Source organism: Hemitrygon akajei, chromosome 3, assembly GCF_048418815.1.
Source record: "Hemitrygon akajei chromosome 3, sHemAka1.3, whole genome shotgun sequence".
In the NCBI taxonomy this organism is placed as follows: domain Eukaryota; kingdom Metazoa; phylum Chordata; class Chondrichthyes; order Myliobatiformes; family Dasyatidae; genus Hemitrygon; species Hemitrygon akajei.
In genome coordinates, this window is record NC_133126.1 from 62654150 (window position 1) to 62676856 (window position 22707).

Consider the following 22707-nt stretch of genomic DNA (forward strand, 5'->3'; position numbering starts at 1 on the left):
GCCGCGGTGGCCCAACCACTCCTGGGGGCAGACTTCTTGCGAGCTCACAGCCTGCTGGTTGACTTGCAAGGGAAAAGACTGGTACATGCCGAGACTTTCCAGACGTTCTCCCTGGGTGAAGTCAAGTTGCCGGCCCCACACCTGGACTCCATCACGCTGTCGGACAACGAATTCACCAGAATCCTGGCGGACTTTCCATCGATTCTGGCACTGCAGTTCACGGCAGCCATGCCCAGACATGGGGTACAGCACCACATCCCGACCCAGGGACCACCCCTCCACGCCCGCGCACAAAGCCTCCCCCCGGAAAAACTCTGCCTGGCGAAGGAGGAGTTCAAGAGGATGGAGGAATTGGGGATCATATGGAGGTCCGACAGCCCATGGGCCTCCCCCCTGCACATGGTGCCCAAAGCAGCTGGGGGTTGGAGACCATGCGGCGACTACCGCAGACTGAACGAGGCTACCACTCCAGACCGCTACCCCGTGCCACACATACAGGACTATGCAGCAAACCTGCATGGGGCAAGAATCTTTTCCAAAGTAGACCTCATCCGGGGATACCATCAAATCCCGGTGCACCCTGAAGACATCCCCAAAACAGCACTAATCACCCCGTTCAGCCTGTTCGAGTTCCTCCGAATGCCATTCGGCCTGAAGAATGCCGCACAGACGTTCCAGCGGCTAATGGACGTGGTGGGATGTGACCTGGACTTTGCGTTCATCTATTTGGACGACATCCTTATAGCCAGCAGTAGTCGCCAGGAGCATCTGTCCCACCTCCGCCAGCTCTACTCCCGCCTGAGTGATTTCGGCCTCACGATCAACCCGGCCAAATGCCAGTTCAGTCTCGATACCATCGACTTCTTGGGCCACAGGATTACCAAAGACGGGGCAACACCTCTGCCCGCCAAGGTAGACGCGATCCACCACTTTGCCTGGCCCAACACGGTCAAAGGTCTGCAGGAGTTCGTTGGTATGGTGAACTTCTACCACCGTTTCCTCCCCTCAGCAGCCCGTATCATGTACCCTTTGTACACCCTGATGTCGGGTAAAGGCAAAGACATTACTTGGGACGAGGAAGCCTTGGCAGATGCCGCGATGCTGGTGCACCTCAGAATGGACGTTCCGACCGCCCTCACGGTGGACGCATCCAACACAGCAGTCGGTGGGATGCTGGAGCAGCTCATTGAGGGGCGCTGGCAACCCCTGGCGTTCTTCAGCAAGCACCTACGACCACCTGAACTCAAGTACAGTGCTTTCGACAGGGAACTGTTGGCACTGTATCTGGCAATCCGGCATTTCAGGTACTTCTTAGAAGGCAGGCCGTTCACTGCATTCACAGACCACAAACCGTTGACCTTCACGTTCACGAAGGTGTCCGATCCCTGGTCGGCTCGCTAGCAGTGACATCTGTCCTACATCTTCGAGTACACGATGGACATCCAGCATGTCTCGGGAAAAGACAACGTCGTGGCGGACGCACTCTCCAGCCCATCTGTCCAGGCCCTGTCCCTGGGGGTGGACTGTGCAGCACTGGCGGAGGCGCAGCAGGCAGACGACGAGATGCCCAGCTACAGGACCGCAGTCTCGGGTTTGCAGCTGCAGGACTTTCTCGTAGGCCCAGGTGATAGGACCCTTCTGTGCGCCGTGGCTACTGGCCAACCTCGCCCCATCGTCCCGGCAGCCTGGAGGCGGCGAGTTTTCGACTCCATACACGGTTTGGCACACCCATCTATCAGGACAACCGTCTGGCTGGTCTCCAGCAAGTTCGTGTGGCACGGACTTCGCAAACAGGTCAGTGAATGGGCCAGAACGTGTGCGCCGTGCCAAACAGCCAAGGTGCAGTGGCACACTAAAGCCCCGCTGCAGCAGTTCGAACCCACCCACCGGAGGTTCGACCACATTCATGTGGGTATCGTGGGCCCCCTACCAGTGTCCCGAGGAGCACAGTACCTCCTAACTATGGTAGACCGGTTCACATGGTGGCCAGAGGCGGTCCCGCTCACCGACACATCTGCCGATTCCTGCACCCGAGCACTGATTGCAACCTGGGTAGCACGCTTCGGGGTACCGGCCCACATTACCTCCTACAGAGGCATCCAGTTCACCTCCAGCCTGTGGTTGGCTGTGGCTAGCCTGTTGGGAACGCAGCTACACCACACAACTGCCTACCATCCACAGTCGAACAGACTAGTGGAACACTTCCACCGTCACTCGAAGTCGGCTCTCATGACCCGCTTGAGAGGACCTAACTGGGTGGACGAGCTTCCCTGGGTACTGCTTGGAATTCGTACAGCGCCCAAAGAGGATCTGCATGCCTCGTCGGCCAAGTTGGTGTACGGCGCGCCCCTGGCCGTCCCGGGAGAGTTCATACCAGCCCCAAGGGGGCAAGAGGAAGAATCCGCAGCATTCCTGGACAGGCTACGCGAAAGGCTCGGCAACCTGGCCCCCGTACCAACTTCACAGCACGGATGGACCCTGACCTATGTACCCAAAGACCTGCAGAACTGTAAGTTTGTGTTTGTACGAAGGGGCGGACACCGGGCACCACTACAGCGGCTGTTCAAGGTGATCAACAACAACGGGTCCACGTACATTCTGGACATTGGGGGGAGAGAGGAGGTTTTCACAGTGGACCGACTCAAACGAGCCCATGTGGACTTGGCGCAACCGGTTGAGGTTCAGGCACCGCGGCACAGAGGCAGACCTCCCAAACAGAGGCTGATCCAGACTGTGGACATTGGGGGGTGTATCGCCGGTTCTGGGGGGGGGGGGGTTATGTGGCGACCCACTTTCTGCACAGGCGAACCGGCTCACAAATAGCCAGTGCGCGGGGGGAGACTTTGGTAATGCACCTCTGACATCATTTCTGCCCGGAGAGGGCGGGCGCTAGGGATTTAAATGCCAGCGCCACGAAGTTTGAATAAACTAGTCTCGAAATGACTTACCGACTGCATGTCATTATTTCAGTGCTGTGTGTATCACATCGCTACATTATCACCATTGCCTTTCTATGGATAATTATAATTTTTAAAGATATTTTGGGTATAATCAATGCCCTTTACAGCTGATTATTCTGAAATCTAAAATTTTAATGAGTTTTATTGTTGATCTAAGTACAAATAATGAAAATTTTAAATTTACAATATATGGAAAATTTTATGTATTTACCAGATCTTATAATGATCTAAACTATTGTGTCCTTGTTATATTGAACTAGGGAGATTGAAAGTATTACAGAGAGAAATCATGAGAGAAGTTACTGATGTGAAAAGTCAGATTCAGGGAACCACACTGGATTGCAAGCTTAGAGCTTCAAGCACAAGTATCTGAATGGTGATCTCATAGACATTCATAAAGTGCATGTAAAAACATTAATTTAGTTTGAATTATGCAAATGAGTTACTCAACAGAGGTTCAAAATAATAAAATGGAATTTAAAGGCTGTTATTAGTATTTTTCCTTCAGAGAAATTTAACGTGTGAATTAAGCTTCTGGATACATCAGTGAAGAAAACTCTGGCAGTTAAAAGAAAATGACTGGGTGTCTCTGCAGAAGCATGTTAGGATCTCCCTGAATTTTAATTAACATGGGCCGATTGGCTGTAATATTGTGATAATACACTTCCTTAAATACATTTAAATATCTTGATAGTAGAAGGAAAATATATGAATGATGAGAATTTTTTTTCTTTATTTAGAAATAAATTTAAGCTGTCAGCATTTTATTTGTCAAAATAAATACAAGCTTTTGAAATCATAACTAAATCCAAGAAAGATTACTACTATGATAAAAGTATTCCTATCTACTCATAAAGTTTGTGCTTTGATTTTCTTTTTTTTTGTCTTTACTATCATGAATTTTTCCAACGCTCAGCAGTTAAGCATGTGCTACATATAAAACTGTGATATTTCACCACCATTTACTTGTAACATAGCATATTAAGAAATGCAGATATTCTTTTGCAGGTTTTAAATAACCTGTGCCCACTGGTTTTGAAACCAGAGTTTGAATATCTTAGAGCTTTGATTATACATGTACTGAGGTAACTGGAAGGAATGACAATGAGAGATAAACAGAATGTTTACCTATCTCTTATGAGCTGATGCTGATATGTAAATTTATTCTTCTCTGTTGCACAAATATACATTCTGACTCTTGCTTAAACACTTCAGAGGTCTTAGTCAAACAGCTATAATGGTGTTTCCAATATTCTGAATGCGTGACATTTGATGAATGTCTTGTGCAGTTTGATATCCAAGGAATAGTGTGAATGAACAAGTCATTGATAACTACTCTATCACTGGGAAGTAATTTATTATTTTACTGTTCATATTCATCTTGACATTTTTATCTGCAGAAGGCAAATTTCATTTGAAAAATCTAATCTAAGGTTTATTTTGGATATTGGCTTTTTCCTGTTGATCATGGGAAGAGTTCCCAAAGGAAATTGTGCATCCAGTTTCAGATTAAGCAGAAGGTCTGCTGTTGTTAAGGGAGTTACACATTTAGCATTGTGCAGACCACATGTGTATGTATTGTCAAGGAAAATAAAGGTAACAATTCAGTTTTGAAACTGTGTAACTATGACAAATAGTTTTATGGTAGCATTTATTTTCTATTATTTTTTAAATTCAGGCTTAATTCCCGAGATAGGAGTAGTAATAAATGTCTTCAGCTTTCTTATCAGTACAGAAAAATTTTGAAAATACATTTTTGCAACTTGCCTGCTCATTCACACATAATCTGATGAACAAAATGCCTTAGATGTAATGTAAATTGTCCATCCACATATGTAACAATAATATGGTGTTAATATTGCTGATGTTATTGATGAAAGTAATCATTAAGAAAATTTGATGCCAATAATGTCCTCTGATTTAAATAACCTGTGACTGGTTTTGAAACCAAAGTTCAAATATTCTACAGCTTTCATCATGCATGCACAGAATTAAATGAAATGAATGAGAATGAAAGCAAGGATTCATTGTTCTGTGTTCACCACTCTGGTCAGTTACTTTAATTTATGCTAATTTTACATTGAAATTGTGAATTTCAATGTTTGTATCGCTTCCAAGATGTGCTCCAAAATCATCATCTGCCTATTTATGCAACCACAACTATTCATTAAATTTCCAAGATTACCTCACACAATACATGCACAAAAAAATTCCCCTAGTGAAATATCTGAAACTTGGACTAAACCCATTTGATTTGGCATAATTGAGATTCTAGAGTATTTCTAGATTTTAAAAATATTACTCAGACCTAAACCATACTTAGCCATTTGCTTTAATAGGTTTGATTTTTCTTCCCCACTCTTTCCAGCTGTTTAGTGTTTCAGAATAAATGATTATTCTTTCCTATGAAAATAATTGAGAATAATCCTGGTTGGTGTAACAGAAATAAAAAGCAGTGTCAAAAGCAAAAGATGTTTAGTGGTGTATCTAGTTGGGCTGTTACCTCAGAAGATAATTCTGGCATTTTCAGATGTTGAACAAAGGCTCTTCATGCCAGTATTTTACGTTGCCCAACTTAACACCATAGTTGTTGGTATGAAAATAATTATTACGGTTTTTGTCATAAGTAAAAACAAGTTGCATATTCATAAATAAATGTGAAAAACAGGTCAACTTCTTCAACCATTGACCTGATGATAAAATGTCAGATATCTGAATGGGGTAAATTAAATTAAAGCCATTGTGAACTGGGATATATACCAAGATGAATAAATGTGTAGATTGTATACAGTACTGCACAAAAGTCAGAAGCATATGTATGTAGCTAGGGTGCTCAAGACTTTTGCACAGTACTGTATTTATCAATATGGAGCAGAGAGCGAGTTTGTAAATCTAGTGGGAGCAAAGGATGTAGGTGATGGTGGAGTGCCACAGGAGGGGTATGGGACAGCTGGCAGAGAAGGAGTGGCAGGAAATTCAGAACACTTCATAGTTTAATGTGCCACTTCAAGGTCTAATTTCAAACCAAAATGAGTGTTCTTTTATGAATGTTCCAATTTTTGCTTTACCTACCAAGTTCAATATTTTATTATATCAATACTTATTAGTTAAATGCAGGTTGTAGTTATATGAAAACATGTTGAAATCCTATCTGAAGATAAATTTCAATATTTATGTTATCATGGTCATGCCTTCAATCAGCTGAGGCAGAATAGTAAGTTCAATTTAGATAGTTTTTTCAAAGATAACTGTTAAAATTCATTTATGTCAAATTAATATTGTGCAGTATTCTGTATTAATTCAATTTTCTTAGTATCACTGGAATTAATATTTTAACATGTATCAAATTTTCCTAATACATTCCAGATGTTCTCCCAGCCAGTCCAGTCCAGAGCTTTGAAAAGCATCAAAATTTTGTCACATCCTATTAAAAGTGAATGTAGATAATAATATTTTAATTTATTCTGTATCAAATAAACTAATTTTCTTCTTTTGATCCAAGTTCCTTCAAATTGAATGCAGCTCTTAAAATGTGTTTTACTTTCATAATGTGTTTCACGATCATATCACTATCACCAAAATCTTGTAACTATGCCCATCATTCACAATCCACGTATCAAAGGATTCAGAATCGGGTTTATTATCACTGACATATGTCGTACAATTTGTTTTGCGGCAAAGATGCAATACATTAAAGCTTAATATAAGTTACCATAAGAGTGCTTTTAAAAATTATTAAAGAGATAAATTGTACAAAAAGAGAGGAAAAAAATAGTGAGGTTGCATTTACAGGTTCATGAACTGTTCAGAAATCTGGCTTGAGGAAGAAGCTGTTTCTAAAACACTGAGTGTGCATCTTCAAGCTCCTGTACCACCTCCCTGATGATAGTCTTAAGAAGAGGACATAACCAGGATAGTAAAGGTCCTTCATGATGGATGTCACCTTTCAGAGGCATTGCCTTTTAAAGATATCATTGATGGTGGGGAGGACCGTGCCCATAATGGAGCTGGCTGAGTCTATAAAACTCTTGCAGCTTTTTCTGATCCTGTGCATTGACACCTCTATACCAAAGTTCAGAGTAAATTTATGATCAAAGTACATGTATGTTACCATTGACCAATCGTGCAAAAAGACAGGGAAACAATCAATGTTCAAAAGCCAATGAACTATAGAAATACACAACAGGGAAAAAACAAAATAATAATAAATAAGTAAATAATAAGTATTGAGAATGACTTGTAGAGTTCTTGGAAGCGAGTCCATTGGTCATAGAATCAGTTCAGTATTAAGGTGAGTGAAATTATATGCTCTGTCTCAAGAGACTGATGGTTGAAGGGTAGTAACTGTTCCGGAACCTGGTGATGTGGGTCCTGAGACTCCTGTACCACCTCCCTAATGACAGCAGTGAGAAGAGAGCACAGTCTGGATGGTGGGGGCCCTTGAAGATGGATGCTGTGTGCCTACTATAGCGTTCCTTGTGGATGTTCTCAAAGGAGGGAGGGCTTTATTATGTTCTGTAACACCAGAAGCTAATTGAAAAAAAAACACAGGAGCCGAGATAACTTTCTACTTAGTTTTTATTTCCTTTTTTAAGTAAGGTTTCTTTTTTAAGTTAACGTGGCATCATAATGACATATGCCATTCACATACTTAATAAATATAACCCATAATTAATTATGTAAACAGTGCCTAATCAAAGAATAGATTTACAATAGCACTCAAATATTACTGAATTATTGAATACACAAACTCCAACTTAATATGGAATGCATCACAACTCAAATATGTAACTCTTGGCATCTTGTGCATACAGTGTACTGTGTAATACAGCTACTATATAGATGTGCACAGCATAATAAACTTTAATTTGGACTATTCAGGCATAAATATTTAATCGCAGTGGAGGATTTCTTACCTTTGTAGTATAACATCTTTCCTGATTTTGGGGCCGGTGGGGGGTCACTCTGCTTGGTAGGTGAGACTGGTTGGTGTGAAACAATCTCAGGTTTTGGGCCTCCTCTGTGGTGGTTGTAGGAGTTGACTCTGGGACTACAGGAAGTGGTTCTGACAGCTCTGGACATCTTTCTTCTCTGACAACTGACTTTGCTTTCCTCAAATGATCAAGGTGTTGTCTCCAGATGTTATCAGATGCAATCTCCACTGTGTGGGAGAGTACAAGTTCTGTCTTTAATCGTTCCAAATACCCACTTTTTATCATCTCTGTAGTCCCTTGCCAGAATTGCTTTTCCAAGAGTGAAATATTAAACCTCCTTGTTTGAGGAGCCCTCAATTTGTCGCAGTTGTTTGTCCTGCATTCTCCTTAGATTGGATTTGAGGAGATCCAAACATGAGTGCAAAGGTTGACCCGGGAACAACATAGCTGATGAATTGTTGGTTGCGGAGTGGGCTGTATTACGATATGCAAAATGGTTCTGATTCAGTGTAGTGTGTCCTGCTGACAATGTTTGCAGTGCCATCTTTAGATTCTGGACAAACCTTTTCACTAAACTATTTGTAGTTGGGTGGTACATTGCAGATGTAAGATGTCTTATTCCATTCATTTTCAGGAATGACTGAAACTGTTCCGCAGCAAACTGTTGTTCATTGTCACTGACCAAGTGTTCTGGAACACCAGTTCTTGAGAAGAGGCTTCTCAACACATTGACAGTGTGCTGCGAGGCTGTAATGGATGCCATTTGGAATGCTTTGTCGCTGCATCCACTATTAGTAAGAAATTTGTGCCCATCAATGTTCTGGCAAAATGCGCATGAATCATCAGTCAGGGCAATGCAGGCCATTCCTATGGATGGAGAGGCGCTGCTCTTGGCATCTTCTGGACATGTTGGCATCCAGAACAGTGATGGCAAGCTGCTTGGTTTAAAGAGTTCACACTTCTTATGTCATGCTCTGAGCCCCATAATCTGTTTAACACTGTCTTGAGATTTTGGATATGTTCCCTGTTATCCTGACCAGTAACAATAATATCATTCAGCTAAAGCAGTACATGGTTCATAACTTTCTGAGAGAGTGTACGTACATAGGTGCAGATGCTACTCCAAAAGTAAGCCTTTTATAGCTTTGTGAGTGTTTATGGTAAGAAACACTTGCGACTCTTTTATCTCCATCTGTAGGTAAGCCACAGCTAAGTCCAGAAAGGTTTGCCCTTTATCCTGGGCAGATGGTATTGATCTATTTTCACGACTGGGCTGATGGTGACCTTAAAATCACAGATCCTGACAGACCTATCCTTCTGAGCTACTGGGACCACTGGTGGTGTCCATCGACTCCACTTAACCTTGGAAAGAATTCTTTCAGCCTCCATGCAATCTAGCTCACTGGCTACTTTATCACAGATAGTAAAGGAGCTGGGTGAGCTTGGTAAACTTGGGTGTGGCATTTTCATTTAACTCTATTTTACCCTTGATATCTTTGAATTTTCCAGTGCCATCCTTGAACACTGCTGTGGCATCATCCAATATCTTTATTAATTCGTTTTCAGTTGACTGTATTGCAGGCAATGTGGCATGCAAATGATGGATGGATCTCCAGTCAAGTTGTAGTAGTCTCAGCCAATCATGGCCCCAGAATGCTGATCCTCCTGCATTTACCACATACAAGCACAATGTGGTTTGTTGGTTTTTCTGTTTCACAGTTGAGGATGTCATTCCCATTGGAGTTAGCTTTTCTCCAGTATAAGTTCTTAGATTCAGTCCAGTGTCTTTGAAATGCCATTCACCTCTTTTTGTGGAATGAAACAGCCGAGCCAGTGTCCAATATCTTTTTAATTAATTTGCCATTCGATTCTGTTGTATGCCATATTTTTTGTCTCTTGTTAGTTTTCAAATTGTAAATTTCAAGGCTACTCATTTGTGTGTCACTCTTTATGTGAGATACCCAGTATCTGCAGTTGTTTTTTTTTTCTAATTTCCATTATCTTTTGCTCTGTCCTATGCATTTCATTTATTTTTGACTGCCCAGCATGCTCCTCATGGGAATGGGACCCACTCTCAGGGTGTCACACTTGGCTGTTGTTTGGCATGCCAAGGCCTTGGCCTAAGAGTTTGACTCGGCTTTGGAGGCCTAGGATCTTGGGGCTCTGGAGATGGGTGGATCGAAAGTCGGTGTCACAGACCAGTGTGTCAAGGGAGCTGGAACATCTTTGGTTGTGTGCCCAGAGACCTGAGATCTTTGGGCACAGAGCTCAAAAAAAGTGACGCAGCAGACTTTTAACATTCGTAAACTAGCGAATTGTTTGTTATGTCTCCCCTCTTGCTGTGAAATAGAGACATCTCTTTCTGCCATATTAGGGAGAGAGAGAACCTGTGGTATGTTGAATGCCGGGTGAACAATGTAGTCTTTGCAGTACTGTAAGTCTGTTTCTTTACTGTTGCTTTTGCTGCATGCTTGAGTGCTTGGTGACGGGTGCTGAAGTTTTTTTTTGCCGGTAGGAGGAGAGGAGATTGTGCTTGCTGCTGCTTAAGCGCTGGAGGGAGGGGAGCTGATGGTGGGGACTTTGGGGTTCTAACATTTAACTGTCGTTCATTCTTTGGTGCACTCTTCATGGATGGTTGTGAAGAAAAAACATTTCAAGATGTATATTGTGTACATTTCTCTGACATTAAATGTACCTTTGAAACCTTTATATGTACCCTACTTTGTTGCATTTCCTGCAAGTTTTGCCTTTAAACCTGCATAGGTCTGGTGTGTGTGAGCCACTGCCACAATGGTAACATAATTTGTTCGGTCAGGCAGGTTTCTTTCTAGACAGTGCAATTCTGTTCACACCCACTTTCATTCCTAACTCCATTTCAATTTAATCTCTTTCTGCTGTTTCTATTGATACAATGATTTCAATTGATATTTCAAATGTGTGTTTCTCTTCAGTTAGGAGCCGTCTTCAATTGCTTTCCTGTAAGTTTTCACAAACTAAATGATTTCTCATGCATCATTAAGCCCATCATTGAACTGACAATGCTTATGCAATCTCTTCAATTCAGCCACATAATTTGAAATAGAGTCCTCTTCCTTTTTGATTCTACTTATGAAATGTAAAGCATTCTGCAGTCAACTGTGGTTTTGTTTCTAAATGTTCCTGCATCACATTGACAATTCAGCAATGCTCATTTCAGCTGGTTTGGTTGGAGAAGTTAAACTTCTAAGCAAACTGTGTGCTTTTCACTCATTGCACCTGCAATACTGGTACTCATTATTCGTTGTTTATTTTATTTGCTTCAAAATACTGCTCAATTCTTTCAGTATACATAATCCATTTAGCTGTTGTACAGTCAAATGTGTCCATTTTTCCAGCATTTATGCTTTTTAAGAAAAATTGTTGTTGTTATTATTATCATCATCATCACTAGGTACTCGCTGCTTGTTATTTTTCACTCCTTCTCAACCTAGCAAGGGTGGGAAGTGTCCAAGGAGCCAGTTGGATTCGAACCCAGGGCCATTTGCTTCCAAGTCCGGAGCTGATGCCACTACACCACTGGCTGGTTACACATCTGCTTTTGGCTGTATGTAATCTGCGGTCAGGATCACGGAGGAGAACTCTCTTGTTACGTAGAACAGAAGGCACTTAATCATTTGGATGGTCCAGGTTGAGAGACAAGCATGTGACAAGACCGTTATGTCCGAGCATCACAAAAAGTTTATCATAAAGCACAGACACCCCCCTCCCCATCTCTTGCCTTCTCCCAGTCAGCAGTTCGGTCCATCTGGTGGATTGGGGGGAATCCCTCTCTCTGTAGCACCATATCCACATGTCTGGAATAAGCCATGTCTCCATGAAACAAAGATCACAGCATCCCTCATTTCCCTTCAATGCAGTATTCTGGCCTTAGCTCCTCTGTCTTGTTCTCCAGTGAAGGTACATTTGCTAACAAAATACTTGGAAGTGGAAGTTTTACACCTTGACATTTTAATCTGGCTTGGAGTCCTCCCCTCCTACCTCTCTTCCGACTATGGTGATGGCTCTTCATCCACTTAAAGGTGCTGTACCTTCATACCTGAGAGTCAAGTCTGCCAAGTCCATCAGGAGATCATAAAATTGCTAGTTTGTTTCAGCAAGGGATTCCCAACCTACTGTCCATAGACCCCTCGGTTAATGGTAGGGGTCCATGGCATAAAAAAACTTTGGGAACTCCTGGTCTCGATGGTTCAGAAGTACATTACTTAAGGGAAATTACAGGCTGCAGATTGCAGTGATAGTAGTTAAGTACAGTGTATCTTGTAGTTTTGTGAGCTGCCCGCAAAACATCGCCATAAATTGTACAAACCATCTTGAGGGGGAATATAACTGTGTTGCAACCAGTGAAGATGCTCTCCTCGGTACATCAGTAGAATTTGCTAGAGTTTTCAGTGACTTATCAGATCTCCTCAAACTCTTAATGAAGTATAGCTGCTAATAAAAATAATGAGGAATCTCATCAGAACCCGTGATGGACTGCATTACGATGATATCACATCAACAGACAGAAGCTGTAAGACAAAATACTGATTGTCACATCAATAGATAATTGGATAGTGAACAAGTCATGCATCTTGTTGACTTAGAGGGAAAAGAATTAGAAGTAAATGAAAGTTCAAGTATATTATCATTCAGCTGTATACATGTGTACCACCAAATGGAACAATGTTTGTCTAGACCAAAGTGCACCCACCACAGTAAATATACTGTAACATATAACTCACACACAACACAAAGGTAATATTGCCACAAATAAATTAACGAATAATAAGGTTCATTTACACCCCAAGTTAAAAAGTAAACAATATACACGACTAGTGCTCATACGTGATGAGATCTGGGTGGTTCCATGGAGGTCAGTACTCTCATGGCCTGGAAGAGGTGGGGAGGAAGCTTTCTCTTATCCAAACAGTCCTTGTCCTGATGCTATGGTGCCTCCTGCCTGATGCTAGGGGCTTAAAGATTTTTTTGGACATATGAGAGGGTTCTCTGGAAGCAATTTGGAAGGCACAGGATACATACATCCGAAAGAGGAATAAGTATTCTAAAGGCAATATGACACAGACGTGGCTAACAAGAGAAGTTAAAGCAAATATAAAAGCCAAAGAGAGAGCATGTAATAGAGTAAAAATTAGTGAGAAGTTCAAGGATAGTGAAGGTTTTAAAAACCAACAATAAGACAACTAAAAAAGTTGTTAAGTGGGTATTAATTAAGCTAGCTAATAATATTAAAAAGCATACCAAAAGTTTCTTCAGATACATAAAGTGTAAAAGAAGTGAGAGCGGATATCGGACCGCTGAAAAATGATGCTAGATAGTAATGAAGGTCGAGGAAATGGTGGATGAACTGAATAAGTATTTTGCATCAGTCTTTACTGTGGAAGACACGAGCAGTATGATGAAAGTTCCTGGTGTCAGGGGTCATGAAGTGTGTGAAATTACCATTACTAAGGAGAACGTTCTTGAGAAACTGAAATGTCTGAAGATATATAAATCACCTGGACAAGATGGTGTAGACCCCAAGGTTCTGAAAGAGGTGGCTGAAGAGATTGTGGAATGGTTCTGGAAGACTGGAAAATTGAAAATATCACTCCACTCTTCAAGAAGGGAGAGAGGCAGAAGAATGGAAATTATAGTCTGGTTAGTCTGACCTTGGTGGTTGGGAAGATGGATTGTTAAGGTTGTGATTTTGGAGTAGCTGGTGGCACCTGATAAAATAAGCCATAATCAGCATGGTTTCCTCAAGGGAATATCTTGCCTGACAAATTTGTTAGAATTTTTTGAAGAAATAACAAGCAGGATAGACAAAGGAGAATTGGTTGATGTTGTGTAATTGGATTTTCAGAAGGTCTTTGATAAAGTGCCACACATGAGGCTGCTTAACAAGTTAAGAGCCCATGGTATTGCAGGAAAGATTCCAACATGGATAAAGCAGTGCCTGATTTGCAGGAGACAAAGAGTGGGAATAAAGAGAGCCTTTTCTGGTTGGCTGCTGACAACTAGGGGATCTGTATTGGGATTGATTCTTTTTAGTTATATTTCAATGATTTGTATGACAGAATTGATGGCTTTGTTGCAAAGTTTGCAGATGATATGAAGATAGGTGGCAGTTTTGAGGAAGTAAAGAGGCTAAAGTAGGACTTAGACAAATTAGGAGAATGGGCAAAGAAGTGGCAGATGGAATACAGTGTTGGGAAGCTTATGGTCATGGTAGAAAAATGAAAGCATAAACACACATAAAATGCTGGAGGAACTCATCAGGCTAGGCAGCAACTATAGAAAAGAATACAGTCGATTTTTCATCTGTACTCTTTTCTGTAGATGCTACATGGTCTGCTGAGTTCCTCCAACATCTTTTGTGTGTTTCTTAGATTTCCAGCATCTGAAGATTTTCTCTTGCTTCAAAATGAAAGGTTGGCTATTTTCTAAATGGAGAGAAAATACAAAAATTGAGGCATAAAGGGACTTGGGAGTCCTTGTGCATGATTCCCTGAAGGTTAACTTACAGGTTGAGTCTGTGGTGAGGAAGGCAAATGAGATGTTAGCAATCAGTTCAAGAGGACTAGAACATAAAAACAAGGATGCAATGTTGAGATTTGTAAAGCACTGGTAAGGCCTCACTTGGAGTATTGTGAGCAGTTTGGGCCCCTCATCTTAGAAAGGATGTGCTGAAACTGGAGAGGATTCAAAGGAGGTTCACAAAAATAATTCCAGGATTGAACTACTTGTCATATGAAGAGTGTTTGATGGCTCTGGCCCCGGATTCACTGGATTTTGGAAGAATGATGGGTGACCAAATTGAAAACTATTGAATGGTGAAAGGCCTTACTAGAGTGGATGTAAAGAGGGCGTTTCCTATGGTGGAAGACCATAGTCTAAGACCAGAGGACACAACCTCAGAATAGAGGGACGTCCATTTAGAGTAGAGTTGAGGAATTTCTTTAGCCAGATAGTGGTGAGTCTGGAATTTTTTGCCTCGGGCAGCTGTGGAGGTCAAGTCTTTATGTATATTTAAGGCAGAGGTTGATAGATTCTTGATTGGTCAGGGCATGAACAGATAAGCAGGAAGGCAGGAGATTGGGGCAGAGAGGAGAAATAGATCAGCTATAATGAAATGGCAGAGCAGACACAATGGGCCAAATGGCCTAATTCTGCCTCTATCTTATGGTCTTATGGATAATTGACAATGCTAAGGGCCCTGCATATTTTGTTATCTTCTCAGCAAATCATGCAATCCTTTGTAAGGTCATGTGGTCCAACGCCTTACAATTTCCATACCAGATGGTGATGCAACCCATTAGGGCACTCTCAAAGGTTCCCCTGTATAAATTGGTTTGACTGGAGATCCTCAGGAAGTGGAGCTGCTGTTGTGCTTTCATGGCTAAACAGGTGGTGTTGAAAGAAAGAAGTAAATATCCAGTAGAGAAACATCTCATAATTTTTAATAAACTAAAATTCAAAAGGGGCCAGTGCTTTTCTTGCCCTGAAATTATACAGATCATTTCTTAATACTTGCTTTTGACTTAAGTTAATATATAAACTTAATGTATTCAGCACTCTATAGTTGTATTTATGGAATGTGATCACAATTCTTTACTAAAGCACTCCTTTCAGAATCAAGAGTTCATTTTGCAACATGAAAGAACCTTTGTTGCTACAGTAAAAAGAGTAAATGGCACTGTTCTGTTCAAATAAATTCATGTGTGTCTGTGCTTTGCTAGATTTGTACTAATCCATTAATTCATGTAAATTTCCTCTATCATTTCCAAAAACTGCACACAGTCCAAACAGTGCTTCCTACCTTTGCCACATTTCAATGGGCATTTACCAATCGGTCAGGGCATCAAAGGATATGGCAAGAAGGCAGGTGTATAGGGTTGAGTGGGATCCAGGATCAGCCATGATGGAATGGCAGAGCAGACTTGATGAGCTGAATGGCCTAATTCTGCTCCTATGTCTTATGGGTTTATGGTCTTGTACGTTTCCTTTCTCTACCCTGGTATATGCTGCTATAGATATATTCAAAAAATAACAAGGTAATTAAGTTACAAGATTAAAACTAAATATTTATTTCTTAGATACTCCACCCCAACTTCTTGCATCTCTATCTATGAACTTGTGTAGATCAGTGGTCCCCTACCGCCGGGCTGCGGACCGGTACTGGGCTGCAAAGTATGTGCTATCAAGCTGCAAGGAAACGATATGATTTGGCGATATGAAACGATATGAGTCAGCTGCACCTTCCCTGTCATGCCCACTGTTAAACTTGAACACACACGAGGTCATCAGTCACCTAAACGCAGTGATACCTTCGCGCCAGGGTTCACTGGTTGGCCTCGGGTAACCGGCCGCCTCGTGTGGCTGGCTAGAAGTGCCGTTGATACTGGCCTGGAGTGTGGACAGATGGACGCCGCCTCTGAACCTGTTTACTACACCGAATGTTTGTGGGGAACCCGGTGCTAAAATATTCGCAGACGACCTAATTTGGGCTCAGGGATTCGTAAGTAGGAGAGCAGCTACCTCACTGCGATCTACTGAAAGTCATCCCTCCAGCCAAACTTTTGTCGGCTGATAGATCCTACCTACCTACAAGGAGGGCAGGCCCGCGCCCTGTTGCCCTCCTCACTCAGTCAGTTGCTCTCTCCAGACTGCGACCGCTGCAGCCCCGGCAAGGGGACCTCAAGCCCTTACCTTGTTCTCTTTCTGGTGTGTTGCAATGATTTGATATGTTCATACGAGGAAAATATGCGCTGTGTGTTTAATATTAAATTCATTAGATAAACCCTTTTAGAAACAAAATTGAGTGTATTAGCCATTTATAAGTGACTTATAGTTGACTTATCACCTATGTTCTGGTCGTGATTAACACCCCCCCCCCCCCCCCAATGGGCCGGTCGGCAAGAATATTGTGAATATTAAACTGGTCCGTGGTGCAAAAAAGGTTGATGACCCCTGGTGTAGATGAATTCAGACACATGTATACACACAACCTAAACTGTTTATAAATGTCTTTTTACCATGTAACAGTCTCTTTTTACATAGGAAATGAAATTTTTCAATAAATCTGTTTGTTTTCATTGATGCAGATTACAACCATGGATCTCAGAATATTAATGAACGATGGATGCAGGAAAATGCTGAAGAAACCTTTTATAATCAGGGTATCAAGAATCTGAAAACCACCCATTATGAAAAAGATCAGGCTAAACATCTGACTTCTCAAGTTGTGGACACCAAGGATGAACCACTGCAATCCTGTCTAAAAATAATAAATGACTCTACCAAGTTCAAGAATTATACAAATGACAGCTCAAATTTATTACAGGTAAATGAACATGCCCGTTCTTCTGAGAAATCTGAGGTGCCACCTTCTCTTCCAAATTATTCACAACAATTTATTCCTGTTGATTCCAGTGACTTAAAAGATCAGCAAAACTATGACTTTTCTCAAACTTGTAGCTCTTCCATGAAATGTAATGCATCCAGGCATGAAACAGACACCTTGAGCCCTTTGCAAAAATGTAGCACAGTAACAGTCATACCTGTTTTCTCTGCACCGAATTGTCAACAAACAAATTCTAAAATGAAGTTGGATATTCAAAGTGAAATGGATAAAAACAACATAAGGTACTGTATTTTAAGTTATTTCTTTCCATGAAGTACAATATATTGAATAAAAGCATTTTTAAAATGTAAAGATGAATGTAATTGCAGATAATTAGTACAGCTTATCATAAACTTATCATCACATTATTTATGCAACTTTCATCCTCACACAAGGAGTTGAAGAGTTTTAATCAATTTGTGCAGTTTAGAATATTGAGTACTTTGTGCCAAAAGCTACGTTTCATTCCTCAGAAGTGGTGACTTTAATAATGTAACAGGTAACATTGAATAGAATTATAGAATCATTGAGCATGGTTATTTCCCTTCAATAATCGAGTCCATATCTACTTCCACTAATCTTGTGTTGTATTCTCACAAACACGAGGAAATCTGCAGATGCTGGAAATCCAATTGCAACACACAAAAAATGCTGGAGGAACTCAGCAAGCCAGGCAACACCAACGGAAAAGGCTGAAAAAGAAGCTGAAGAGGGTTGTAAATTTAGTTGGCTCCATCTTGGGTACTAGCCTAGGACATCTTCAATGAGCGGTGTCTCAAAAAGGCAGCGTCTATTATTAAGGTCCTCCAGCACCCAGGGCATGCCCTTTTCTCACTGTTACCATCAGGTAGGGGATACAGAAGCCTGAAGGCACACACTCAGCGATTCAGGAACAGCTGCTCCCCCTCTGCCATCCGATTCCTAAATGGACACTGAACCCTTGAACACTGTGTCACTTTTTAAATATATATTCTGTTTTTTTGCATGATTTTTAAACTATTCAATATACGTATACTGTAATCAATTTACTTTATTTATTTTTATATTTTTCTGATGTATTATGTATTGTTTTGAACTGCTGCTACTAAGTTAACAAATTTCACAATGCATACCAGTGATAATAAACCTGATTCTGAAATCCTTCAACAGGGTCCTCTCAGTCCTGATGAAGGGTCTCAACCCGAAATGTCCACTGTTTACTCTTTATCATTGATGCTGGCTGGCTGGTGGGGGGGGGGGGTGTTGCTGTGTTAAACTCCCCTTATTTTCATCAACTCTCATGATTGCATTTTCACCTTTGCACTATAGTCAATTCATATTGGCCAATTAACCACGTTTTTGGGGTGTGGGAGAGATCAGCACTAGAAAAAAACCCATACAGTCACCAGAATGAGAAGCAACCTCTGCACAAACAGCAACAATTGAATTTGTATCACTGGAGCTGTGAATCAGCTAACTGTGTGTGTCATTGTGACACCCCTGTGACCATAAATGTTAGAATTCATATTTTCAGCATGCCATTATGTGGAGTCATGATGCACTTCAAATGCATAAAGATTTTGAAGACTTCAGCCTATGATATCTACAGATGCATTATATAATTTGGTGTACTAGAACTCAAGCTAGTTTTATAGTATTTATGGTGATGATATTGCAGAAACTTGTAGCAGAAATTTTAGTTCTAAGATGCCTGTTTGGCAATGACTATTTGATTGGACATAGATTAGAGACTCATAAATATTTAAAGTTACTGAGTATTGCCTGCTTTTCTGAGGAAGGTAAACCCTACTTAGTTTATTACTGACTTTCTATTGCAAATCTGAAATCAAAATGAATTAAATGAAAATCTGTAAGCAGTTCTGTTAGGCACAATTAATGTACACTCTGCATCTTATAATTGTATTCTGTCCTCATAACTCGGCAATGAAGTATTTGATGAAAGCACCTACTGTGATTAGCAGCCAAATTTACTTCTTGACTTTAAGAAAACAGACTGCGAGTAGCCAGCAAACTTCAAAGTAAATTTATTATCTAAGCACATTTATGTCACCATCTTGAGATTCATTTTCTTGCAGGCATTCACAGTAGAACAAAAAAACATTATAATCAATGAAAAACTACACAGAAAGACTGACGAATAACCAATGTGTAAAAGGTGACAAACTGTGCAAATACAAAAATAGTAATCAGTAAATAGGTGGTGGCATCCGTCAGTCTCGAGAGACCATGGATCTGTGCCTGGAGTTTCCAGGGCGCAGGCCTGGGCAGGGTTGTATGGGAGACCAGCAGTTGCCCAAGCTGCAGGCCTTCCCCTCTCCACGCCACCGATGTTGTCCAAGGGAAGGGCACTAGGACCCAAGCAGCTTGGCACCGGTGATGTCACAGAGCAATGTGTTGTTAAGTGCCTTCCTCAAGGACACAAACACGCTGCCTCAACTGAGGCTCGAACCAGTGACCTTCAGGTTACTAGTCTGATGCCTTGCCCACTAGGCCACGTGCCAACACAATCAGTAAATAAGTCAATAAATAAATACTAAGAACATATGTTGCAGAGTCCTTGAAAGTGAGTCCATACATTGTGGCATCAGTTCAGAGTTGAGGTGAGTGAAGTTATCCACAATGGTTCAGGAGCCTCGCAGTTGAAGGGTTAATCTGTTCGTGATGTGGAACTCAAGGTTCCTGTACCTCCTCCCTGATGGCAGCAACGAGATGAGAGCATGGCCTAGATGGTGGGGTCCTTAATGATGGATGCTGCTCATTGTAGAAAAATCTACACAAAGGAGGCTGGTCGAGAGGGCTTTGCCTGTGATGCGCTAAGCTGTATTCACCTCTGTCAGCTTTTCCATTTTGGGCAAAGCAGTCAGGATACTTTCCACTGTGCATCTATAGAAGTTTGTCAAATGTTTTACATGACATGGCAGATCTGTGCAAGCTTATAAGAAAATTGAGGCATTTTGTAATAGCATTTACATGCTGATCACATGATAGATTCTCTGAGATAATAATGTTTAAGGAATTGAAAGTTACTGACCCTCTCCGCCTTCTATCCCCTAATGAGGGCTGGCTCATGGGCCTCCATAGTCTGCGTGAAAGTACCCACCACCTTCTGAACTTCAGTCAGTGTCCATCCTTAACAAACTGGCTCTCTTTCAGGAGTATTGGCCCTTCATCCTTGGAGCTATTGATCTGCTCAAAGCACTTCTTGCAACAGGGACTCTCCTTCCAACAGCATTTGTGGCATCTTCCCTTGTGTCCCGCTCTGCAGCTTCCTCCAAAAGACCCCAAACCAGACTATGTCCATCACAAAACTCTCTCTACCCGGCTCTTTCTAGAATCTCTCCTAATCCCACCATCGCAATAGGCTGATGCAACATTCCTAAGTTCAATAACATGGCTTCTTAGCTTTAGCTGAGAACAAAACATTCTACCAGCAGGACACACTGCTAAAGTGAAATAATTCTACAGCATAGCAGTAGAAATCTTAACCAGGGCATTACATTGTGAAAGCTGCTTTTGTGGTGCTATGTGCCTGTGATACTGCTGTAAGTAAGTTGCGCATATGACAATAAAAACAAACTGCTGGAGGAACTCAGCAGGTCAGCTAACATTTTATATGTATTGATTCAGATTTCCAGCATCTCCAGTCTCTCTTATGTTTCCATATGACAATAGACATAACTTTGCCACTGACTGCAGCAACCTTTAGTTGTCCATCATTTTTGTTCTTCACATTTGTACTATTGAATGTAAAATCATGAATCACAATGCAAGTTGCAAAAATTTCCCATACCCTTTATCTGCTTTCTTACTCAGCTTCAACATCCTCCCCTTTGTCTTTCAGCTTTCTTTACATGCACATTCATCCAGCCATTAGTGATGCCCGAACCTCATTTTGAAACCTTTCCTTATTATGTAAGGAAAGAGATAGGTAACAGAGACAACTGGTTAAAATTGAGTAGAGTTAAAGAATTATATAGCATGGGAAAAAATTCTCTTAAAATATTTTTCAACTACATTTTGCATCATTTACCCTTTTGCTTTAAATTTCCTTGTATTTAAAATTCTATATAGTTTCTGTGACAAATTGTTTGTGTTCTTATTGAGGGATTGAAGTGTAATGAGTAATTTTATCTATCAAAATATCAATACAGTGTAGTATGCAAATTTTGAAACTTGGGGACTACATACTAATTTTTGCCTTTTCACCACTTGTTACAACTAATCATAGGTCAGCTGTTACATATTAGATGGAAAAATTCCATTGGAGTTAATTTTAAGATGTCCTGCAGTTCTATTCATGCAAATACATGTTTTCAAGAGCACGGCTTTGATAGGCTAGGAAGATCATTTAATTAGTCTTCATTAAAATTGTAAATAATCAGGGAATCCTTAAAAGAGAACCAGAATAAAATTGTCAAAGATTACTGAAGGAAAAAGCAATATTATAATATCTGAAAGTTCTGGCACTCCTGAGGCTTTGACGCTAGACTTACAGATTTTCTGTGCTTTTGGATATTACTTATCCAAATGCATAAGCATACTTTTACGGACCATTTATGCAGCAATAGAATAATTTTTCATTGAACCATGTAAATTTAGATGAGCGTGAAATACACAAGCAATTTGACTTGGCTCCAACCTCAGATCTACTCATGTTTCCTAAGCTATAATATTCCAGATCCCAAACCTGGTTCTGACTACACTGTTAGTCTACAGTACAAGCACAGGCTACACTGTAGATCTTGGTTCTCTGGCTGTACACTGTGTTTATACCAAAGTTACGAATGCAGAGATACTGAATTATTAGCATTTTGAAACCGTCAAATGCCATATTATGATAGGGTAGCTTATCAGTGAAATCATATATATGTGTCTACAGAACTGGCACATTTTTAAATGTTTGTTTATTTTATTTTTATTTAGAGATACAGCACAGAACAGGCCCTTCATGCCCACCTAGCTGCTCCACTGAGCAGCCCACAGATTAAACCCTAGACTAATAATGGGACAATTTACAATTAACCTTCTTAACCAGTACCTCTTTGGACTGTGGTAGGAAACCATAGCACCTAGAGGGAGCCCATGCACATATGGGAAGAGCATACAAATTTTCTTACAGAGGACACCGGAATTGAACTCCAAACTCTGCCCTGAACTGTATCTATATTCTGTTATCACTCTATGAATGCCACACAAGGACAAGCATATATAGGGAGAGGAAACATTTCAAACGTAGCATCGCACATGAAAGGAGGCTAAAATGTAGTGCAGAGCTGTGGTCTGATGACCAACAATGTTTTTGTTACTTTGAGATAGCACAGAATAGGCCTTTCCAGCCCCTCAAGCCCCACAGCCCCAAACACCCCCAATTCAACCCTAGCCTAGTCAAATA

General features: G+C 41.1%; 1 protein-coding gene across 7 annotated transcripts in view; it reads left to right on the forward strand.

Moving 5' to 3' along the window:
- mipol1 (mirror-image polydactyly 1) overlaps positions 1-22707 on the forward strand; it is a 308039-nt gene that overhangs the window by 92656 nt on the left and 192676 nt on the right. For all 7 annotated transcript variants that reach the window (XM_073039992.1, XM_073039997.1, XM_073039996.1 and 4 more), the window contains one exon: positions 17017-17557. In XM_073039992.1, the coding sequence (XP_072896093.1) occupies positions 17017-17557 (541 nt within the window). The remainder of the gene's footprint in view (positions 1-17016; positions 17558-22707) is intronic.